At 41.9% G+C, this 18472-nt stretch overlaps 2 protein-coding genes across 3 annotated transcripts in view; one reads left to right on the top strand and one right to left on the bottom strand.

Annotated features, from left to right (window-relative positions):
* The first annotated feature begins 105 nt into the window (after positions 1-105).
* The window catches only part of acad11 (acyl-CoA dehydrogenase family, member 11), a 35708-nt gene continuing 17341 nt past the window's right edge, over positions 106-18472 (top strand). The window contains exons 1-28 of one of the 2 annotated variants that reach the window (XM_061093692.1): positions 106-476; positions 1179-1304; positions 1390-1540; positions 1753-1905; positions 2930-3063; positions 3191-3351; positions 3434-3590; positions 3985-4059; positions 4150-4314; positions 4397-4500; positions 4602-4716; positions 4810-4953; positions 5044-5141; positions 5277-5379; positions 5480-5562; positions 5757-5895; positions 6019-6183; positions 7105-7199; positions 7296-7418; positions 7495-7684; positions 7845-8086; positions 8228-8303; positions 8395-8522; positions 8657-8897; positions 8981-9106; positions 9769-9884; positions 9980-10144; positions 17864-17963. In XM_061093692.1, the coding sequence (XP_060949675.1) occupies positions 153-476; positions 1179-1304; positions 1390-1540; positions 1753-1905; positions 2930-3063; positions 3191-3351; positions 3434-3590; positions 3985-4059; positions 4150-4314; positions 4397-4500; positions 4602-4716; positions 4810-4953; positions 5044-5141; positions 5277-5379; positions 5480-5562; positions 5757-5895; positions 6019-6183; positions 7105-7199; positions 7296-7418; positions 7495-7684; positions 7845-8086; positions 8228-8303; positions 8395-8522; positions 8657-8897; positions 8981-9106; positions 9769-9884; positions 9980-10144; positions 17864-17963 (3999 nt within the window). In that variant the 5' untranslated portion in view covers positions 106-152. Of the gene's footprint in view, positions 477-1178; positions 1305-1389; positions 1541-1752; positions 1906-2929; positions 3064-3190; positions 3352-3433; positions 3591-3984; positions 4060-4149; positions 4315-4396; positions 4501-4601; positions 4717-4809; positions 4954-5043; positions 5142-5276; positions 5380-5479; positions 5563-5756; positions 5896-6018; positions 6184-7104; positions 7200-7295; positions 7419-7494; positions 7685-7844; positions 8087-8227; positions 8304-8394; positions 8523-8656; positions 8898-8980; positions 9107-9768; positions 9885-9979; positions 10145-17635; positions 17786-17863; positions 17964-18472 lie in introns of those variants that run through there. The other variant, XM_061093691.1, reaches the window with a different exon arrangement.
* Positions 11160-16139, bottom strand: uba5 (ubiquitin-like modifier activating enzyme 5). Its single transcript, XM_061093693.1, has 12 exons — positions 15843-16139; positions 15220-15265; positions 14416-14505; positions 14196-14305; positions 14029-14115; positions 13856-13940; positions 12828-12932; positions 12588-12715; positions 12370-12505; positions 12176-12254; positions 11948-12054; positions 11160-11668 (listed from the first exon to the last, which is right to left on the bottom strand). The coding sequence occupies exons 1-12, from the start codon at positions 15992-15994 to the stop codon at positions 11591-11593; spliced, it is 1203 nt and encodes a 400-aa protein (XP_060949676.1). The 5' UTR covers positions 15995-16139; the 3' UTR covers positions 11160-11590.

The following is an 18472-nucleotide window of genomic DNA, read 5'->3' as shown; positions in this document are numbered from 1 at the left end:
TGAAGTTTGTAGCACAAGAGTTAGCTTTGTGTGTCTACCTACACAACCTGTGTGTGTTTCTGATACGTGTTGTCCCCGCACCCCTGTCCTCCCGACACAGACAGAAATGGACGTCCACCAGAAAGGCTGAGTCCATCTTTCCAGCCTCCGCCATGGGCACCGCATCCTCTCTGGTCAGCCCCGGAGAAGTGATCGAGGACGGCTATGGAGGTGAGGGTGGGGAAGCCTGCGAGATCCCGGTGGAGGTGAAGCCCAAAGCCCGGCTCCTGCGCAGCTCCTTCCGCAGAGGACCTCGGGTGATCGGGTCCAGCTTCAAGTCCACGGGCTCCGTGGACCTGGAGTACGCGGCGGAGTACGAGAGACTGAGGAAAGAGTACGAGATCTTCCGAGTCAGCAAGAACAACGAGATCACGTCCATGCAGAAGAAGGAGGCCAAGGTGGACGAGGAGAACAAGAGGCTGAGGGCTGAGCTACAGGTGGAATGAGATAGCAGGAGGGTGACACCTTAGTATGGGACAAAAGGATTTGTTTGTGTATGTTCTAACCAGTGGTGTATAAAGTACTTGAAAGCCATACTTGAGTAAAAGTACAGATATCTTACCTGAAAGTGACTTTGGTAAAAGTAGAAGTCACCCGTCAGAAAATGACTTGAGTAAAAGTCTTAAAGTAGCTCATATTAAAAGTACTTAAGTATCAAAAGTATCTGGTGTTGAAATGTACTTAAGTATCAAAAGTACAAGTACCAAAATTAAAAATGCAAAGTGCTTTTTATAGTAGGTCTATACAGACACAAAACAACCCAAAATGTTTCTCCTCAAGATTTATCTCAACTGACTGAAAAATTATAACAACAATGTGAATATAATGTATATAATGTATAATTTTACATATTTTGAACCATAGATGATTGAGAGTGAGAGAGAGAGATAGAGAGGTGCGCCGTGCTGCGCCAACCTCCACTGCTCAAGTAATGAGCCAGTTTGATAATGTAAGCAGTAGAAAGTACAGATATTTTTGTTCAAATGTAACTAGTAAAAGTAAAAAGTCGTCAGGAAAAGAAGTACTCAAGTAAAGTACAGATATGTGAAAAATCTACTTAAGTAAAGTAACAAAGTATTTCTACTTCGTTACTTCCCACCACTGGTTCTAACTTTTGTAATATGTCAATGTGACACCAGGCTTTGCAGAAAACCTACCAGAAGATCCTCAGAGAGAAGGAGAGTGCTCTGGAGGCAAAGTACCAGGCGATGGAGCGGGCGGCAACTTTTGAACACGACAGGGACAAAGTGAAACGACAGTTTAAGGTAAACCACACCACATGATGCTGTTGAACATTCTTCTCCGGTGATCACGACTGCAACCCTAACCTGTCGGCCGAATGACCACCAGATTTTCCGAGAGACGAAGGAAAAGGAGATCCAGGATCTGCTTCGGGCCAAGAGGGACCTGGAGGCCAAGCTGCAGCAGCTGCAGGCGCAGGGAATCCAAGTGTACGACCTTAATGATTCCGACTCGGATGACAACCAGACCACTGTCACTGGTAAGAACCCGAAATTGTTTACTTTCTTTTATATCCATCAATCAGTATGTTCAACAAACCCAATTTTTGTACAGGGACCCAGAAAGACAAGAGTTTATCCCAGCATGCTTTGATTTTTCCACCAGAAGTATGACTTTTTAACACACAAGATCATTCTCCATGATGAAATGTTAAAAGAACCTTTCAGTAACTTATACACTTTATCTTTGTAGCTGCTGGGACACAATGTGACTACTGGACTGGTGGTGTGCTGGGAAGTGAGCCCTCTATGGGCAGCATGATGCAGCTGCAACAGACCTTCCGGGGACCAGAGTTTGCGAACAGTCTGATAGACGTGGAGGGACCCTTTGCAAATGTCAGCAGAGGTAAGTCAATTTAAGTTTAATGTGAAGCCAAACATTCCCCATGGGCAACATACACCTTAGAAAAACCTTTGACCTCTAACATTACCTACACAGATAGATAGACAGATAGATAGATAGATAGATAGATAGATAGATAGATAGATAGATAGATAGATAGATAGATAGATAGATAGATAGATAGATAGATAGATAGATAGATAGATAGATAGATAGATAGATAGATAGATAGATAGATAGATAGATAGATAGATAGATAGATAGATAGATAGATAGATAGATAGATAGATAGATAGATAGATAGATAGATAGATAGATAGAGTACTTCATTCATCCCCGAAGGGAAATGAAGTCGTCATAGCCGGTATATTTGAATACAATAAAATACAATACAATACAATAAAATAAAAAATATTGAGGTACAAAGAATAAAAACAGAAACACAAGATAAATAGGTAGATAAGGTGCAGTGGCAAGATGATGGTAATAGTACTGATGATATGATGGTAATGTTATTGTTAGACAGTATATAAAAAATAGTACAGTATATATAGTATATAATATAACATAATATATATTTATATATGATAGTAATTATACCAATATAATAGCAGTATATAGTAATAATGGCAGCAACAGTATATATAATAATAATAGTAGTAATATAATAATTATAATTATAACATGTACACATGTATAAATATGTGTATATAGACTTATATATACAAAGAATATACAGAGAGTATGATATAAAATATGATATATAGTAGAGGTATAAATATAAGTATTTGACTATACAATAGATAATATAATATACTATGAGTGTAAGAATATGTAGACAGAGTGTGCAAAAGACAATATTATTGTATAAAATGATATATAATATCAATATGGTTTATATTAACACATATCACATATGATGTGAAGTAAGTGTATATGGAGCGGAGTGTTGTACAGGGTACACAGCATGACTGAATTTGTTAAAAATATATGTTGACTTAACGTTTCCTCCACGTGCGTCTGTCAGATGACTGGGATGCAGCAGTGGCCAGTCTGCTTCAGGTCTCCCCTCACGTGCCACAGGCCTTATGGAGTAACACAGTGCGCTGCTACTTAATCTTCACCCAGGAGACCAAAGCTGAGCTGGATATCTTCATTAAGGTTGGTTAGATTGGTTTTCACAGGATTTGGGCAGAATTATGTTTTTACTTTTAGTTAATCTTTTTTTTAAATTCCACTTTTGTCAATTCCCTGTCTGGGGACCCTGTGTTTAATGTTTTCAACACAGAAACACTCTCCCGGGCTGCGGAGGATGTGTGAAGGTCTGGGTCATTTCTACTTGAACGTCTGCTTCCCAGAGGAAAGTGCTGCCTCGTGTGCTGTGGAGCGCAGGCAGGAGATTGAAAGGAGCTCTGTGTGTGTGCTCCTCATCAAATCTACTGTCACCAGGTACAGGAAGTCCTCTACATTGATTATATTGTTTTATTGTGTTTACATTCTTTTTTGATTAATGCTGAATACACTTGTGTAGTTCTGTGGTGGAGGATTGTGAGGAGGCTTTTGTGAAAAATCCAGATGGCCATCCACTGGTGCTCTACCTCAGGACCGAAGAAGGTCACAGTTTGACAGGACCTGCCAGGCAACTGCTGGAAAGGGTCAATGCTGCAGACAAGGCAGCTAAAGTCAAGGTTAGTGTTTGTGCTGTATAATAAAAATAACAAGATAGGATTCAGTAAATTCGAGCAAAATAGGATTCAGTGGAGAAGGAGATATTTCACAAAGCTTCGATTTTTACCACCGTTTACCAGCGTAATAGTTGTTTATTCAAATTGCTGTAAAGTAAATCGATAAATTGTAATTTTAAAGTATGTGTATGATTTTTTGATAAACACTTTTATTGTCCATCTGCTTTACCCTTGTTGGAGACTTGTACACACTCTCACACTGTATTTCACAGTTTAACCACCCGATTAACTTACAGAGATCTGTGGTGTTTGCACCACTAAAGCTGATATTCTGTGTTTTCCTGGTTGCTAGATGCCACACAGGGTTTGTGCTGATATATTCTGAACTTTATTCCAGGTGGTGGATCACAGTGGCTCTGCAGAGGAGGGGGCTGAACTTATTTATGTTCAGCTAGAAAAAATCGTCAAACAGGTACAGAGCACTTCAGCCTTTTTATCAACTCACAGAAATTTCTGTTCCCTTTTCATGTCCCTCACAACCTCTTCACCCCTCTCCTTCTAGGAGTTGCTTGGTCTTGAAGGAGCAGATGTTGACTCTAAGGATTCTGAGGAGGGGCGTGAGGAGGACTCTGGAGATGTGCTGTGGGACCTGCATGATGAACAGGAACAGATCGAGTCCTATCAGCAGGCCTGTAGCAGCTCCACCTCTCAGTTAGGTTTCCAGAAGGTAAGGGAATCCTCCTCTTCTTTCCCCCATCTAACGATTTCATAATTCGTCTCTTTGATTTTCTGTTGTCTCCTCTGATCAGTATATAGATCGTTTGAATGACATGATAGCCGCCCCCCCTCCCACGCCTCCTCTGCTGGTGTCTGGTGGTCCAGGCTCAGGGAAATCGCTCCTGCTCTCGAAATGGTGAGAACTTATGGATTCATTTCAATCTAATATTATGAATTCCTCTGATGGATTTCTTTCAAATTTTGTTTACTTGGTTCTTGTTCTTTAATAATTTCCAGGATCGAGTTGCAGCAGAAGCAGACTCCCAACACTTTGTTCCTTTATCATTTCGTCGGTCGCCCACTTTCCACCAGCTCAGAACCGGTTCTTATCATCAAACGTCATACAGTCAAAGTAAGGAGTCACGGGCTTACCTCCCTCTGTCAGACAGGGATCTCCCTCTGTCTTAGTTACTAACCGAGGGATGTCTTGTCTGTTGTTGTAAAGCTGCTGCAGCATTTCTGGTCCATGTCTGGCTTGTCCATGGAGCCCAGTAAGATCTTGGAGGAGTTTCCTCGCTGGCTTGAGAGGCTTTCATCGCGCCATCAAGGAAACATCATCATCATCATCGACTCCATTGACCAAATACAGGTACACATGCCCACTTCTTTAATCTACAATCGACAGTTACATGAATTTCCACCGGAACAACTGGTATAAATCCTGTCTACTTTTATCCAGCAAGCAGAAAGACACATGAAGTGGCTGATCGACCCTCTGCCTGTCAATGTCAGAGTGGTGGTGTCTGTCAATGTTGAGACGTGTCCACAGGCTTGGAGGTAGGACCCCCTGCTTCAATCCAATTGATATTTATTTATTTACACTGTTTCCTACACATGTTTTGTTCAGTTATACAGATATAAGTTATGCCTTATGAGCATTCCATTTGTGATACAGTAACCCCGTCTCTTCAGGTTGTGGCCCACCCTCCACTTGGACCCTTTGAGTCCCCGAGATGTCAAGAGTGTTGTCAATGCAGAATGCCAGAGCATTGATTTCAAACTTACCAAGGACCAGGTCTGTTATCATCCCACCGTTACCTTCTTTTAAATCTCCTTACGTCGATTTTGAAATAGTGGAAAGACATAATAACTCAGCGGCGGTATCTTTGTTCCAGGAGAAGAGGCTGGAAAGACACTGTCGCTCTGCATCCACCTGCAATGCACTGTATGTCACACTATTGGCAAGGATGATCACCAGGTTAGTCAACACTCATTTTCCAATTCTAAATATATTAATCATCACTTATCTTCCCTTCTGGTATTGTCAAATCACAGACTCGGCGTGATTAAAAGTCTTGCAGGCATATCTAGATTATAATTGATATGTCTGTGGATGTGTTATTTTTACTTGTGCTGACTGGATTGTGTGTTGTGCGTGTTGTTGCCACCCAGCAGTGGGTTGTGTTGGTCGCAGGAGAAGAGTGTGGACCAGTTTCTGCAGTGTCAGGACACCATGTCCCTCTACCGCCTGGCGCTCAAGATGACACTGAGCTCCCTCAGCACAGACAGAGAGCGACACATCATGAGAGAGGTGAACCTTCTCCACACAGAATAACAACCACTTGTCTCTTATTGTCCGTTAGTTTGTCTCAGTTCCCCTTTTTCCTCCTGTGTATTGATTAATATGTGCTTTCATTTTCCAACCTCTCCTCAGATATTGTGCCTCGTATGCGCCAGCCATAATGGAGTGAGTGAATCAGAGGTTCTAGACCTTTTCCCAGAGCTACATTTACCTGTGCTGTCCTCTTTGCTGTACCGCCTCAACAGACTCTGCGTGGTAACCCTCCGCTGTGGGCTCATTAGATTCCAACACTTACAGGTAATCATTCTCCTCGGCCAGTAAGATTAGAGAGCACAACAAATAAAAGAATTATGATATTGATGGGACGCAAGTAGGGTTGCAAAATTCCGGGAATATTCAAAGTTGGAAACTTTCCATGGGAATTAACGGGAATTAATGGGAATATACAGGAATTAACGGGAATTAACGGGAATAAACTGGAAATGTTGTGGGTAATTTATACTAACTGTATTTACCTTGTCATATACAGACATAAATATCAACATTTTGTTTTGTCATAGGCTGATTTGAGCCCTGAGGAAACTTTGGGCACTTGACTATATGCTTCTGCATCGTTGTGTCATTCTTAACATAGGTCTTTTCACAGTATTTGCAAATGTACACAGCCTTTCCTTCTACATTGGATGGGGTGAAATGTCTCCACACATGAGATAGTGCACGTGGCATTGTTCTGTAGAATAAGATGAGAAAAAAGTTTGTAAAAAATCACTAATGCAATGCCAGAGATATATATAGTTAGCCAAACAATTGGAATAGTCTGTAAAAATATTTTACAATTGATGGATAAATTAATGGAAATAGGCTTGATGAACAGATGAACAATCCTCAATCAGCATGCTAATATATTTTCCTGAGTAATATCATTGAAACTTACCTGACTAGTCCTGCACTCTACAGCAGGCCTCAATAGCCCTGCTGTAGAGTGAAGGATGCTGGATTCCATACATCTTTAAAATAGAGTTTTGAATGATGTTTTTATTGCTCAGCGTTTAATTTGCAGAGTTTTTTTTTTTTTCAAAATTCTCGGGCTTAATATTCCCGTGGAAAGTTTCCGTGAAGTTTCCAGAAATTTACCAGAAACTTTCCGCCCCTTTGCAACCCTAGACGCAAGTGATCAGTTAACAGTTTAGAGTTTATTTGTCCGTCTCTGTCTTTCAGGCGTGGGAAGCTGTGAGGTTAGAGTTTCTCGGTGGAGGAAGCAGCTCGGCGACTTACAGAGAGAAACTCATTAATTACTTCAGCCAACAACTCAGGTGCCTCAGAGTGGCTATTCTCTCCTCATGCAACAACCCTCACATGTCAGAGCAACTCGTGTCATGTTGTGTGTGTGTGTGTTTGTGTGTGTGTAGCCAGGACCGGGTGACGTGGCGTGTTGCCGATGAGCTTCCCTGGCTGCTCCAGCAGCAGGAGGACAGGACCAAACTGCAGCTCAGCCTCTTGAACCTGTTTGTCTCCCAAAACCTCTACAAGAGGTAGAACACGTGCTGATACCACCGAGCTTGTCACATTTGTTGGGGCTCTGTCTCACAGGTTGTTTTCACTGTGCAGGGGTCACTTCTCTGAGCTGCTGGCCTATTGGCAGTATGTGGGCAAAGACAAAAGCTCCATGGCCAGTGAGTACTTTGACTCCCTGAAACACTACGAGAAGAGCTGCGAGGGGGAGGACAGCATGACCAAGCTGGCCAACCTGTATGAGACCCTGGGACGTTTCCTCAAAGACCTGGGCCTTGCAAGTCAGGTAGAAATTCATGATTTCTGCTCACTGCACATATTGTTCTTGTATCACAATTTGCATCTTCTTTTCATTTGCCTACAAATACAAGTTTCTTTTATTATTTCCTCACTCCACACAGTGACATTTTGTGTATGTATCTGGTCCTGTCTATCTGCTTGTCTAGGCCGTAGGCCCTTTACAAAGGTCCCTCGAGATCCGGGAGACGGCCCTGGATCCAGATCATCCCAGTGTCGCGCGCTCCCTGCACCAGCTGGCCGGGGTTTACGTCCAGTGGAAGAAGTACGGCAACGCTGAGCAGCTGTACAAGCAGGCCATGGAGATAAGCGAGAACGCCTACGGTGCCGAGCACGCCAGCGTGGCACGAGAGCTGGAGTCACTCGCCATGCTCTATCAGAAACAAAACAAGTAAATGAGACTCCCTTAGTGAGGACATGTATGTGTTATTTTTAATAGCTGTACACATTATATAATTCATTGCTTGTTCCAGCCAAACAACACACTATTAAAACACGTTTAATGGCTCCCACCTGGTTCTTTTACCATCAGGTATGAACAAGCAGAGAAGCTGAGGAAGAGGTCGGTGAAGATCCGTCAGAAAACTGCTCGTCAGAAAGGTCACATGGTGAGCACATTTCTCAGATACACACACATGTGTTGTTATTCTTGCCTCCTCAGTCAGTTCCATCTCTTATTTTCTTTCCTCCCCTTTTCAGTACGGCTTCACTCTGTTGAGGCGCAGAGCTCTGCAGCTGGAGGAGCTGACCCTGGGGAAAGACACCGCCGACTCTGCCAAGACGCTGAATGAACTGGGCGTCCTGTACTACCTCCAGAACAACCTGGAGTAAGGGCACACGCGATAGAGCCGCCACACATTCAAGCCTCAATTAAATTAAATAGACAGTTCCAGGTCAAATCAACATTGCACCCGTACTGCAGTTTGTCATTTTCTAATATCTCTTTCTTCGCCCTCCCCAGTGCAGCCAAGGTGTTTTTGAGCCGCTCTCTGGAGATGCGTCAGCGTGTCCTCGGTCCGGAACACCCGGACTGCGCTCAGTCCCTCAACAACCTGGCTGCCCTGCACACCGAGAGGAGGGAGTACGAGACAGCTGAGGGCATGTACGAGAGGGCGCTGGACATCCGCAAGAAAGCCTTGTCTGCGGACCACCCGTCGCTGGCATACACGCTCAAGCACCTGGCCATGCTCTATAAACGCAGAGTGGGTCACACATGCCTGTTGACACTGGAGCTTTGGTTGTTTGTTGATGTGGAGTCTGATTTACGGATGTGTGTTTTGTGCAGGGGAAGCTGGAGAAGGCTGCGCCGCTGTATGAGCTCTCCCTGGACATCAGGGAAAAAAGTTTTGGGCCCAAGCATCCCAGTGTGGCCACAGCACTCGTCAACCTGGCTGTGATATACTGCCAACTGGTGAGCTTGTTCGTCATTACCTCTTTTGACTGCTTTATGACCCTGTGTATGTCACCGGTCTTTCCTATGTGTCGTGAAACCTGCGTTGTGTCTTGGGAATTGATGACCGGAACGTGTTCTTTTGTAACAGGACCTTTATTTCTCTGTTCAGATAACAGCAAGACAGAAAACGGTGTCAGTCACAGGCCTAACATATAAAGATAAAGTTACAACAGGCACTCTTAAAGACACCACAATGGCGGACACCTATGCACATGCACAGAAATCTAATCTCTTTGCTAAAAGACTCTGAACTAATTAAAGAATGAAAATGAACCATCAAAACATGAAGCAACTTGACTAATATAATCTTATAAAACACATAAAACATTCTAGACAGCTTACAGACAACTTAAACTATGAACTTTACACATTTGTTTCGCGCTGTAAATCATACATACCGGTCTCTCTCTCTTCCAGAACATTCTGGTGAGACCGGTGAAAATAAATATAATGACCACTCGCGACCTACAGAGGTCGCCAAACACACGCAATACAAAATCAATTATACAAAAACAGGGATTTCTGGTGAAATGAAACAACAATTCCAATACCTGCTACATGTAGCTGTATTTTAGGTTGTAAAGGATAAAGCTGATTATGAATTTCCTCGTCTCTGTCAGAAAAAACACAGCGACGCCTTGCCTCTGTATGAACGAGCGCTGAAAGTGTACGAGGACAGTTTGGGGCGCTCACATCCAAGAGTCGGAGAGACACTAAAAAACCTGGCTGTGCTAAGGTAAGAGGTACTTTGTTTATCAGAAGTGTGAGACAAATAACTACTTTTACCTTCATTCACTTTAAAAAATACATATTCTTCTGATTCCTCAATAGCTATGAAGAGGGCGACTTTGAAAATGCAGCGGAGCTTTACAAACGTGCAATGGAGATTAAAGACGCAGAGCCATCACTGGTTTGTGGAAATGCTCCGTCCCGTCATTCCTCCAGCGGGGACACGTTCAGTCTGAGGGGACCGGCTCCGCTCCCACAAGCCCCGAGGTGACTGTGTTCAACCCCCAGTGCCACGGCTACGGCTGTTTAACAGTCGCATCAATGTAAAAACACAAAAGGGAGCCAAACTGTGACAGGTGTCCAAGATGGAGGTTTTGGGGTTCGGGCCATTACACTGCACTTGCAGGATTATGAAGTGTTCCGTGTTAATCTGTGAAACCTGTGTGTTTACTAAAAGTATTTATTAGTATATCTAACATAATAATGTGTAACGTCCTTTTTAGGGCCTGGAACTCAGGTTTTTACACCAACTTTAACAGATACTAATACACTTACATGGCAATTACTGTCAGGAGCAAGAGCAGCAACGAGTCATTTTGAGGCTTAAAATCACTCCAACCAGTTTTAGACACAGTTGGTGTTTTTTCCGCTGTACAGTGGATATTTGTCTATGCACTCTTTTAAGTTTGATTGATGTTTCAACGATATAACACTAAAATCCAGGGGGGAAGGAGCTTCTCAAGTTTCTTTGAAGGAGATACAGGGTGAACATTGCCTTAACCTTTATCTTTTACAATAATTTTTTTAAGAATATTAATAAGTAGCACTTTTGTTTCCCTGTCTACATTCCTGACACTCTGAATGAATAATACCTGAGAGCTGCTGTCTTTCAACTCCAATACGGTGCCATTTTTTATGTTCATGTTACATAAAGTGTTGATTTAACAGTATTAAGCATTTATTCTTAAAAGGGAAAATGTACAGCCCAAGAGTCAAATACAAGCCTCAACAAAGTCTGAGCAAACAGCATCTCTGGTACTGAAGGTAAATGTACATATATTTATTCATTTACATGATGGAATTTATCGGAATTACCAAAGCACATATCATCCAAGTGAATGTATATGAAGCCAAAAGGGACAAAATGTACCAAACCCTACAATCTCAGTGCCAAATGTAATAAATACTATGTATTCTAGATTGTTTTTTATATCAATGTATTAATGTAATGTGATTAAAGCTGAACAGGACAACAAAAACCACAGCCAATATATGGATCAGATTGTATTCCATCTAATAAATACTTTATTGAAACAACTTAAACATTGTTCGTTAGTGCTGTTGTAGCAGATGTTTTCCTTAAAGCCGAGTGAATGACGGAGCGATTACTGTACATCATGAATTCAAACTGCAGAAAATACACACTGTGAAACATTCTAATGCAAAATGACCATAATCTAGATGTAAACACATTTTATTGTCAGAACACGACTCCTTAGCGTTTTTTGCATTTTTGGAATGTTCACGTAAGTTATGCCATCTGCGGCACCTTTCATGCACCCCCCTCCCTTTTGTTAATTCTGGGTTCTTATACATTTAAGTCCCAAAGCAGCTGTCATTAGGTTTTTGTATTACCAAGGAAAGCAATGGAAATTACTTGTGAGAAAAGGCGTGTTTTAGCTAAATAGCAGAAATGCAGGACCAGACCGATGCCTATAACTTTCTCATCTGAGCCATCAGGTCTTCTAGACTCTGTTCAGTCTCCTCCACCGTGTCTCCCCTCGGGGACTCCTGGTTCAAACAAAATAAAACACAAATTTATAGTTTAGTTAAAGGAAGTTCTGGTTGTAGGAAGGGATGTCATGAGAACTGATACTTTTTTTTATAACTGGAAATGGCCTCAAAAAGCTTGAGAAATACAGTTTGACTTCACTGAATATTTTGGGGGCTCTACTGTCACAATAGTAAAACGATATATGTTTTATAATTAAGAAAAAAGGTCACTAATACCTCAAAATATTTCAACTTAATGAGATTATCAAAAGCATTGTTATTTTAGACAATCCTGACCTGAGTAGGAATGGTGTAAGCCACAGTGATGCCTTCTGGGAGGTCAGGCACGGTGCCGGATGCAGCTTGTAGCTCTGCATCAGTCACCTCTGACACCAGTTCAATACCTACAAAGCACATTAGAGTTAATACATATGTGAGGCAATAGAACATGTTGCACACAGAAAATCTGGATAAACATACATGTTGCATGTCTGATACCGTTATCCGGAATAGTTTTTCACTCACCCCAGTCATTGTCCTCATGCACAACCTCCTCCTCCTCCACCTCTACAACTTCCACCTTGGGTCGCTCTGCTTCTTTCTTCTAAAAAGGGAAGAAGTTACACAGGTTGGAGCCATTAATTCATGTTTTCTAACTGGCACAGCACCATTTGTGTATCTGTGTTACAGGCATTTGTCCTGTAGACAAGCACACACACCTTGTACTCCTCCTGTTGGCTCCTGCAGTAGCGGTCGTTACACTGGGAGTTGGCTTTCATGTGCATGGTGGGAAAGAAGTCCTGCATGGCGTTGTAGCCCAGATAATAACTGACGGTACCAAACTTTAAAAGATACCTACGAGAGAAAACAGAAACTTTACACCCGTGGATTTAATGTTGTCAGGTTTCTAGGTTGGTTATAAATGACATTTTCTTACTTGAGAACATTTTGGACCAGGATTCCAGCGACCACGCCCATGGTGGTGGGTAGACTGGCAGCACACACACCATCCTTCTTAAGTGTCTTCTCATCAATGTTGGCTGCCACCACCAGGGGAGGAGCACACTAACACAGGAGGAGATTATTAATAACTGTATTACAACTTTATTACTACAGATTTATTCTTCAAATACTGTTAAGGATAAAAAAGGGTGATAGTGTTTGTGTGTAAACATACAGCAAAGCAGGCTGTCTCTCCAGGAATGATGAGCTGGATGTGACCTGACACAGCGTTCTCACTGACACCAGACTCCATCCAGATCTGACCCAGTTCATTACACCCCTGGACACAGGAACATAATTACTTAAAAAGAACTATGTGGAATACAGAATGTATGGTCAACTTTTTTTTAACAAAGATTGGGGTTGCAAAGGGGCGGAAAGTTTCCACGGGAATATTAAGCTCGGGAATTTTGAAAAAAAAACAACTATGCAAATTAAACGCTGAGCAATAAAAACATCATTCAAAACTCTCTTTTAAAGATGTATGGAATGCAGCACACGCTGCACGTTGAGTTTCAACCCTCCACTGTGCATTCTTCCATCACATGCACAGATAACTCCCAGCATCCTTCACTCTACAGCAGGGCTATTGAGGCCTGCTGTAGTGTGCAGGACTAGTCAGGTAAGTTTCCATGATATTACTCGGGAAAGTTTATTAGCATGCTGATTGAGGATTGTTCATCTGTTCATCTAGCCTATTTCCATTAATTTATCCATCAATTGTAAAATATTTTTACAGACTATTCCAATTGTTTGGCTAACTATTTATATCTCTGGCATTGCATTGGTGTTTTTTTACAAACTTTTTTCTCATCTTATTCTACAGAACAATGCCACGTGAACTAACTCATGTGTGGAGACATTTCACCCCATCCAATGTAGAAGGAAAGGCTGTGTACATTTGCAAATACTGTGCAAAGACCTATGTTAAGAATGACACAACGATGCAGAAGCATATAGTCAAGTGCCCAAAGTTTCCTCAGGGCTCAAATCAGCCTATGACACAACAAAATGTTTATATTTATGTCTGTATATGACAAGGTAAATACAGTTAGTATAAATTACCCACAACATTTCCAGTTTATTCCCGTTAATTCCCGTTAATTCCCATATATTCCCATATATTCCTGTTAATTCCCATGGAAAGTTTCCAACTTTGATTCCCGGAATTTTGCAACCCTAGCAAAGATACATATTATTTACTGTATTAATGGCCATTCTGGCTTCAAAGTTGTCCACGCAGCTCAGCACCAAATCCACCGGCATCCCTTCCTCCAGCCCTCCATGACTGAGGAGACACAGAATAATCACATGATTCCCTGTTCCCCTGTGTGGACAGAGGAGGGACCTAGAACATGAGGAGTCGTGACGCCCACCTGATGCGATCCATGAAATGAGTGAAGTTATCCATGGTGGTGATGTTGTAGTTGTGGATCTCAAATGACACATCTGGATTGATGTTTCTGTTGAGAAACAGGAAAGCGATTAGAAAACAAATGTCTGTGCTTTGGAGGAAAAGTGTTGACTGTCAAATGAACTATACCTAAGAGTGTGTTCTGCTGCTTCCACTTTACTGAGGCCCGCCTGGTGAGGCTGGAAGAACAGCCTGTTCATGTTGGCCAACTCCACTTTATCGTAGTCGAAGAGGATCAGCTGGTGGAAGAGAGGAAGGGGTGAGAACACAAGCAGAAAAAACAACTGAACAACAAAATGAGAGGCCATTAGGATGGCTTGGATGAAGTAATTTAAATCAGTTGTATTACCTTACCAATGCCACATCTAGTGAGCATTTCAGCTGTCACGCTGCCAACGCCACCAACACCAACCACAGCTACTGTGAATGTCCGGATTTTCTGTAAAAGAACATTTCAATTATGGAACAATCCATGCAGAGTAAACTGGCATAAAGAATAATGACATCTTCTGGTCAACGTTTCTTTTTCAGTTGCATTGACCATTTGGGGATTGAATATATTTGTACCTTTACTAAAATGTCAGTTTATGATTTAAAAAGCACAACATTCACATAACCTGTAAATCTAAATGTGACAAAACCTGCATTGAGCAAGTGTTATTAATGGATGGAATAGGAGGAAAAACTATGGAAATAGGTTTAATCCTCAAAGACTTTGCCTTTACTTCTGCACTCCCTCATTATATCAGTTTACTAAGAGGTTAACTTAGTTTAACCTCAGTTGACAAGTCACCAGAGTTACTTTTACACACAACACACACACACACACACAGCTGTTTTCCTTGTTAATGAATATTAACGGTCACCGCCTATTCCAGAAAATCTCTGCACCTTAGCACTCTAACTCTCTCACTGTATATATTGTTTTGTTTCGTTTTATATTGTTTTATATATATATATTGTTGTTTAAGGTCTGATTGTTATTTATGTGCACCAACCACACCAAGGCAATTTTCTGTATGTGCAAATATACTTGGCAATTAAAAGGATTCTGATTCTGATAACAATATGGTAACACTGCAAATCCTTATAACAATCAAATAATACAGTGGTTTCCTGTTAGAATATTGTTTTAGAACTGCAGATATCATACCTCATAATTCTCCACGATGCCCATTCTCTTTAAAGCCATGAGACGACTGCAATGAAAACACAGCACAGGGTTCATACACATTTTGACCAATGGATTTCCATGACTTTTCCATGACTTTTCAATAACTTTAAACCAAATTTCCATGACCCAACATTTTGTGAAATCTCGGTGTATACGCAAAAAAGTGACAAAATGTAGTATTCAAACTAACAATGAGAATTCCAAGGCATACAGTATACCTTAAATGACACAAACACAGGTATGCCTGCTTATATTTTGAGAGTATTTCTTTAAAAGCATGTGAATTATTTAAATCTCAGCGTAAGTGAACGACATGAAAATATGAATATAACAAATTTCCATAACTTTTGGGAGATTCCTTTTTTCCATGAATTTTCCAGGCCTGGAAAAACACATTTTAAAATTCCATGACTTTTCCAGGTTTTCCATGACCGTACATGACAGCAGCTGTTAGCTGGAGCTCCATGAGACGATGATGCTGCCACATGGTTAGTGACTCACAACAAGGCGTCGCCCCCCCTCCCCTCCCCCAGAGCTGCGATCGACCCTCAGAGAAACACCTCGAATATCTGAAACATCTACAAGCAGCAGACAGAGCCCACCTGTACGGGTTGGAGTCCACCACCTCGGCGCTCATCTTGTCGATCCTGGGTCTGTGCAGCGCCTCCTCCATGGCGACCTGCTTCTGCTTGCACTTGATCAGCTCGTTCTCCAGCTCCCGGACCCGCAGCTTCAGCTCCTCCACCGTGGCCATGGCTCAGACACACGACACGTCAAACAACGTCAATGGAAATGTAGTCAGTGTGAGTATGGAACCGAGCGGACGAGAGAGGAGGTAGAATCTGCTCTGGAAGTACACGTCCACACAACTGGAATCAGCTGTCAGGATGCGTGCTCCTGTCAACATCGTCCGGGCAGGAAACCAGGTCGCATGGCTAGAATGGTTCCTACATCGCTGGCGACATAGATATATATATATAAAGAAGACTAGATGTCTCGTCTGCGTTGCCGGCCAACGGAGCCGGACGTCACCACATGGCGGCCATCTTGCCAGAGGTTGCTCGCTCCCCCATAACGTTGTGTTGGTAGTGGTAAATAACCATAACTTGCTCAATTTTCAACCGATTTTGAAACGGTCTGGTTTGTTATAAACGTCAGAGATGTAGATATGACACTGCATTCTTATGAATAATTATAAGAATGCAGTTCTTATGAATAATAATATAGATGTAGATATGACACTGCATTCTTATGAATAATTATAAGAATGCAGTTCTTATGAATAATTATAAGAATTCAGTGTCATATCTACATCTCTGACGTTTATAACAAACCAGACAGTTTCAAAATCGGTTGAAAATTGAGCAAGTTATGGTTATTTACCACTACCAACACAATGTTAAGGGTGAGCGGGCAACCTCTGGCAAGATGGCCGCCATGTGGTGACGTCCGGCTCCGTCGAACGAGATATTTAGTCTTTATATATATATCTATGGCTGGCGAGTCTTTCGAGGAAAACGGTTGACAGTCGAATTATTGTGTTTAAATAAAATATGAATAACCGTGAAATGTTTATTTTTTGTTAAATTAATGTAGTGGACATTACATCTTTGTGCACCCTTAAAACTAATATTAAGCAAATAGCGTAAACGACAACCGGAGAGGTTTCCAGCGGATGCAAAAAGAGTGACGAACCTGGCTGTAGTTCCATCACCACTGAAAAGGAAACGTGAGCAGTGAGATGAAATAATTAAATTGTTTTTATACAAAATTTGCAGAAAGTTAGAATGTGGTGAAAATGTATGTATTCTGGAGGAATGTTCAATGGGCGCCGCAGAATGTCTCAACGGTGCCCCCAAGACCCCCGGAACGTGTTCACATTGACCGATCTTCACAAAAATCGATACACAGGTGTATCATGACCAGACAAACAAAAAAGTATTAGGTGCAATTGGAAAAACGCAACAGGAAGCCTACTATTTTGCATTTAGTGAAAATGGCCATATTCCACATTTTTACTTTGAGGTACTTGTACCAGGGCTTACGTCAGATCAACTTCAAATTGAGATGGAGATACAAACTAACTCAAAGATTTTTATATATTTATTTTTACAATTTGTTCTCTCACAAAAATATGTAATCATATGATATAACGATACAGTTTAAAGATGCCTGTAAACATGTGGGAGTAGAAGAACAAAAGGAAACATGGGAGCAGTGGGATGAAATAATTAACTTGTTTTTATACAATGCAACAGCTCATTGGATCAAATGGTAACAAATACCTGAGTTGCACTTGTTTATCTATTTAACTGTGTTTTCTGAATGTGCAGCGCGTTGGGCTCGCTCGGCCACCGTACTACACGCTCCGACTGTAAACACAGCCGCACCCGGAAGCGAGCCAGCAGTCCATGGACCAGTCCACCTGAGACATGGACGAGCAGACGACTCCGGTGAGACAACAACACACATTCAACGTGGGCAGACTCCAGAACTATCTGTCCGTCAGCGTGGATGCTGCCACACTCGCTGTCAGGCAGTTCAGGTCAGACCCGGGAACCGGAAGCTCATATTTCAGCCGTTTGACTGTTGACATGCTAACTGCTTGTCGTTGTCCCTCCAGCGCTGGACAGTCCAACCCGACCTTCCTCATAGAGACACCGTCCCGGAGCTATGTCCTCAGGAAGAAGCCCCCGGGGGAGCTGCTGCCAGGGGCTCACAAGGTGAAGTGTAGCGAGTTAATCATTACTTACTTGGGTCCATATCAACAGGTCGAACATCATCTCTCCAGAAGAGGGAGACTTTCCCTTCCTCTGGTTTGTTGACTGAGGAAGTCACTTCAGGTTATTTGGCAAAGAAGTGTCAGAAGTAAACATATGTGTTCTGTAAAATCCACATTATAAATAAACTGCTTTTGCTTTACAAATTAAGTATTTTTGCCCTCTTCCAGTTTCCACTACTCTCATCCTATGTGTGCCTTATAACACGTATAACTCTTCATTTGTAAATAGATTTACATTTTTCTTATTTTATGGCTGGACACTGGGATTAACTCCACGTTTCACTCAGTTATATAGAGTCACTGTCGTACTGTGTACTATGTCTTGAGTAGGGTTGCAAAATTCCGGGAATATTCAAAGTTGGAAACTTTCCATGGGAATTAACGGGAATATACGAGAATATACGGGAATTAACGGGAATAAACGGGAATATACAGGAATTAACGGGAATA

Source organism: Limanda limanda, chromosome 20, assembly GCF_963576545.1.
Source record: "Limanda limanda chromosome 20, fLimLim1.1, whole genome shotgun sequence".
Classification (NCBI taxonomy): Eukaryota; Metazoa; Chordata; class Actinopteri; order Pleuronectiformes; family Pleuronectidae; genus Limanda; species Limanda limanda.
Note: the sequence above shows the minus strand (reverse complement) of the source record. Positions and strands in the feature narration are given on the sequence as shown.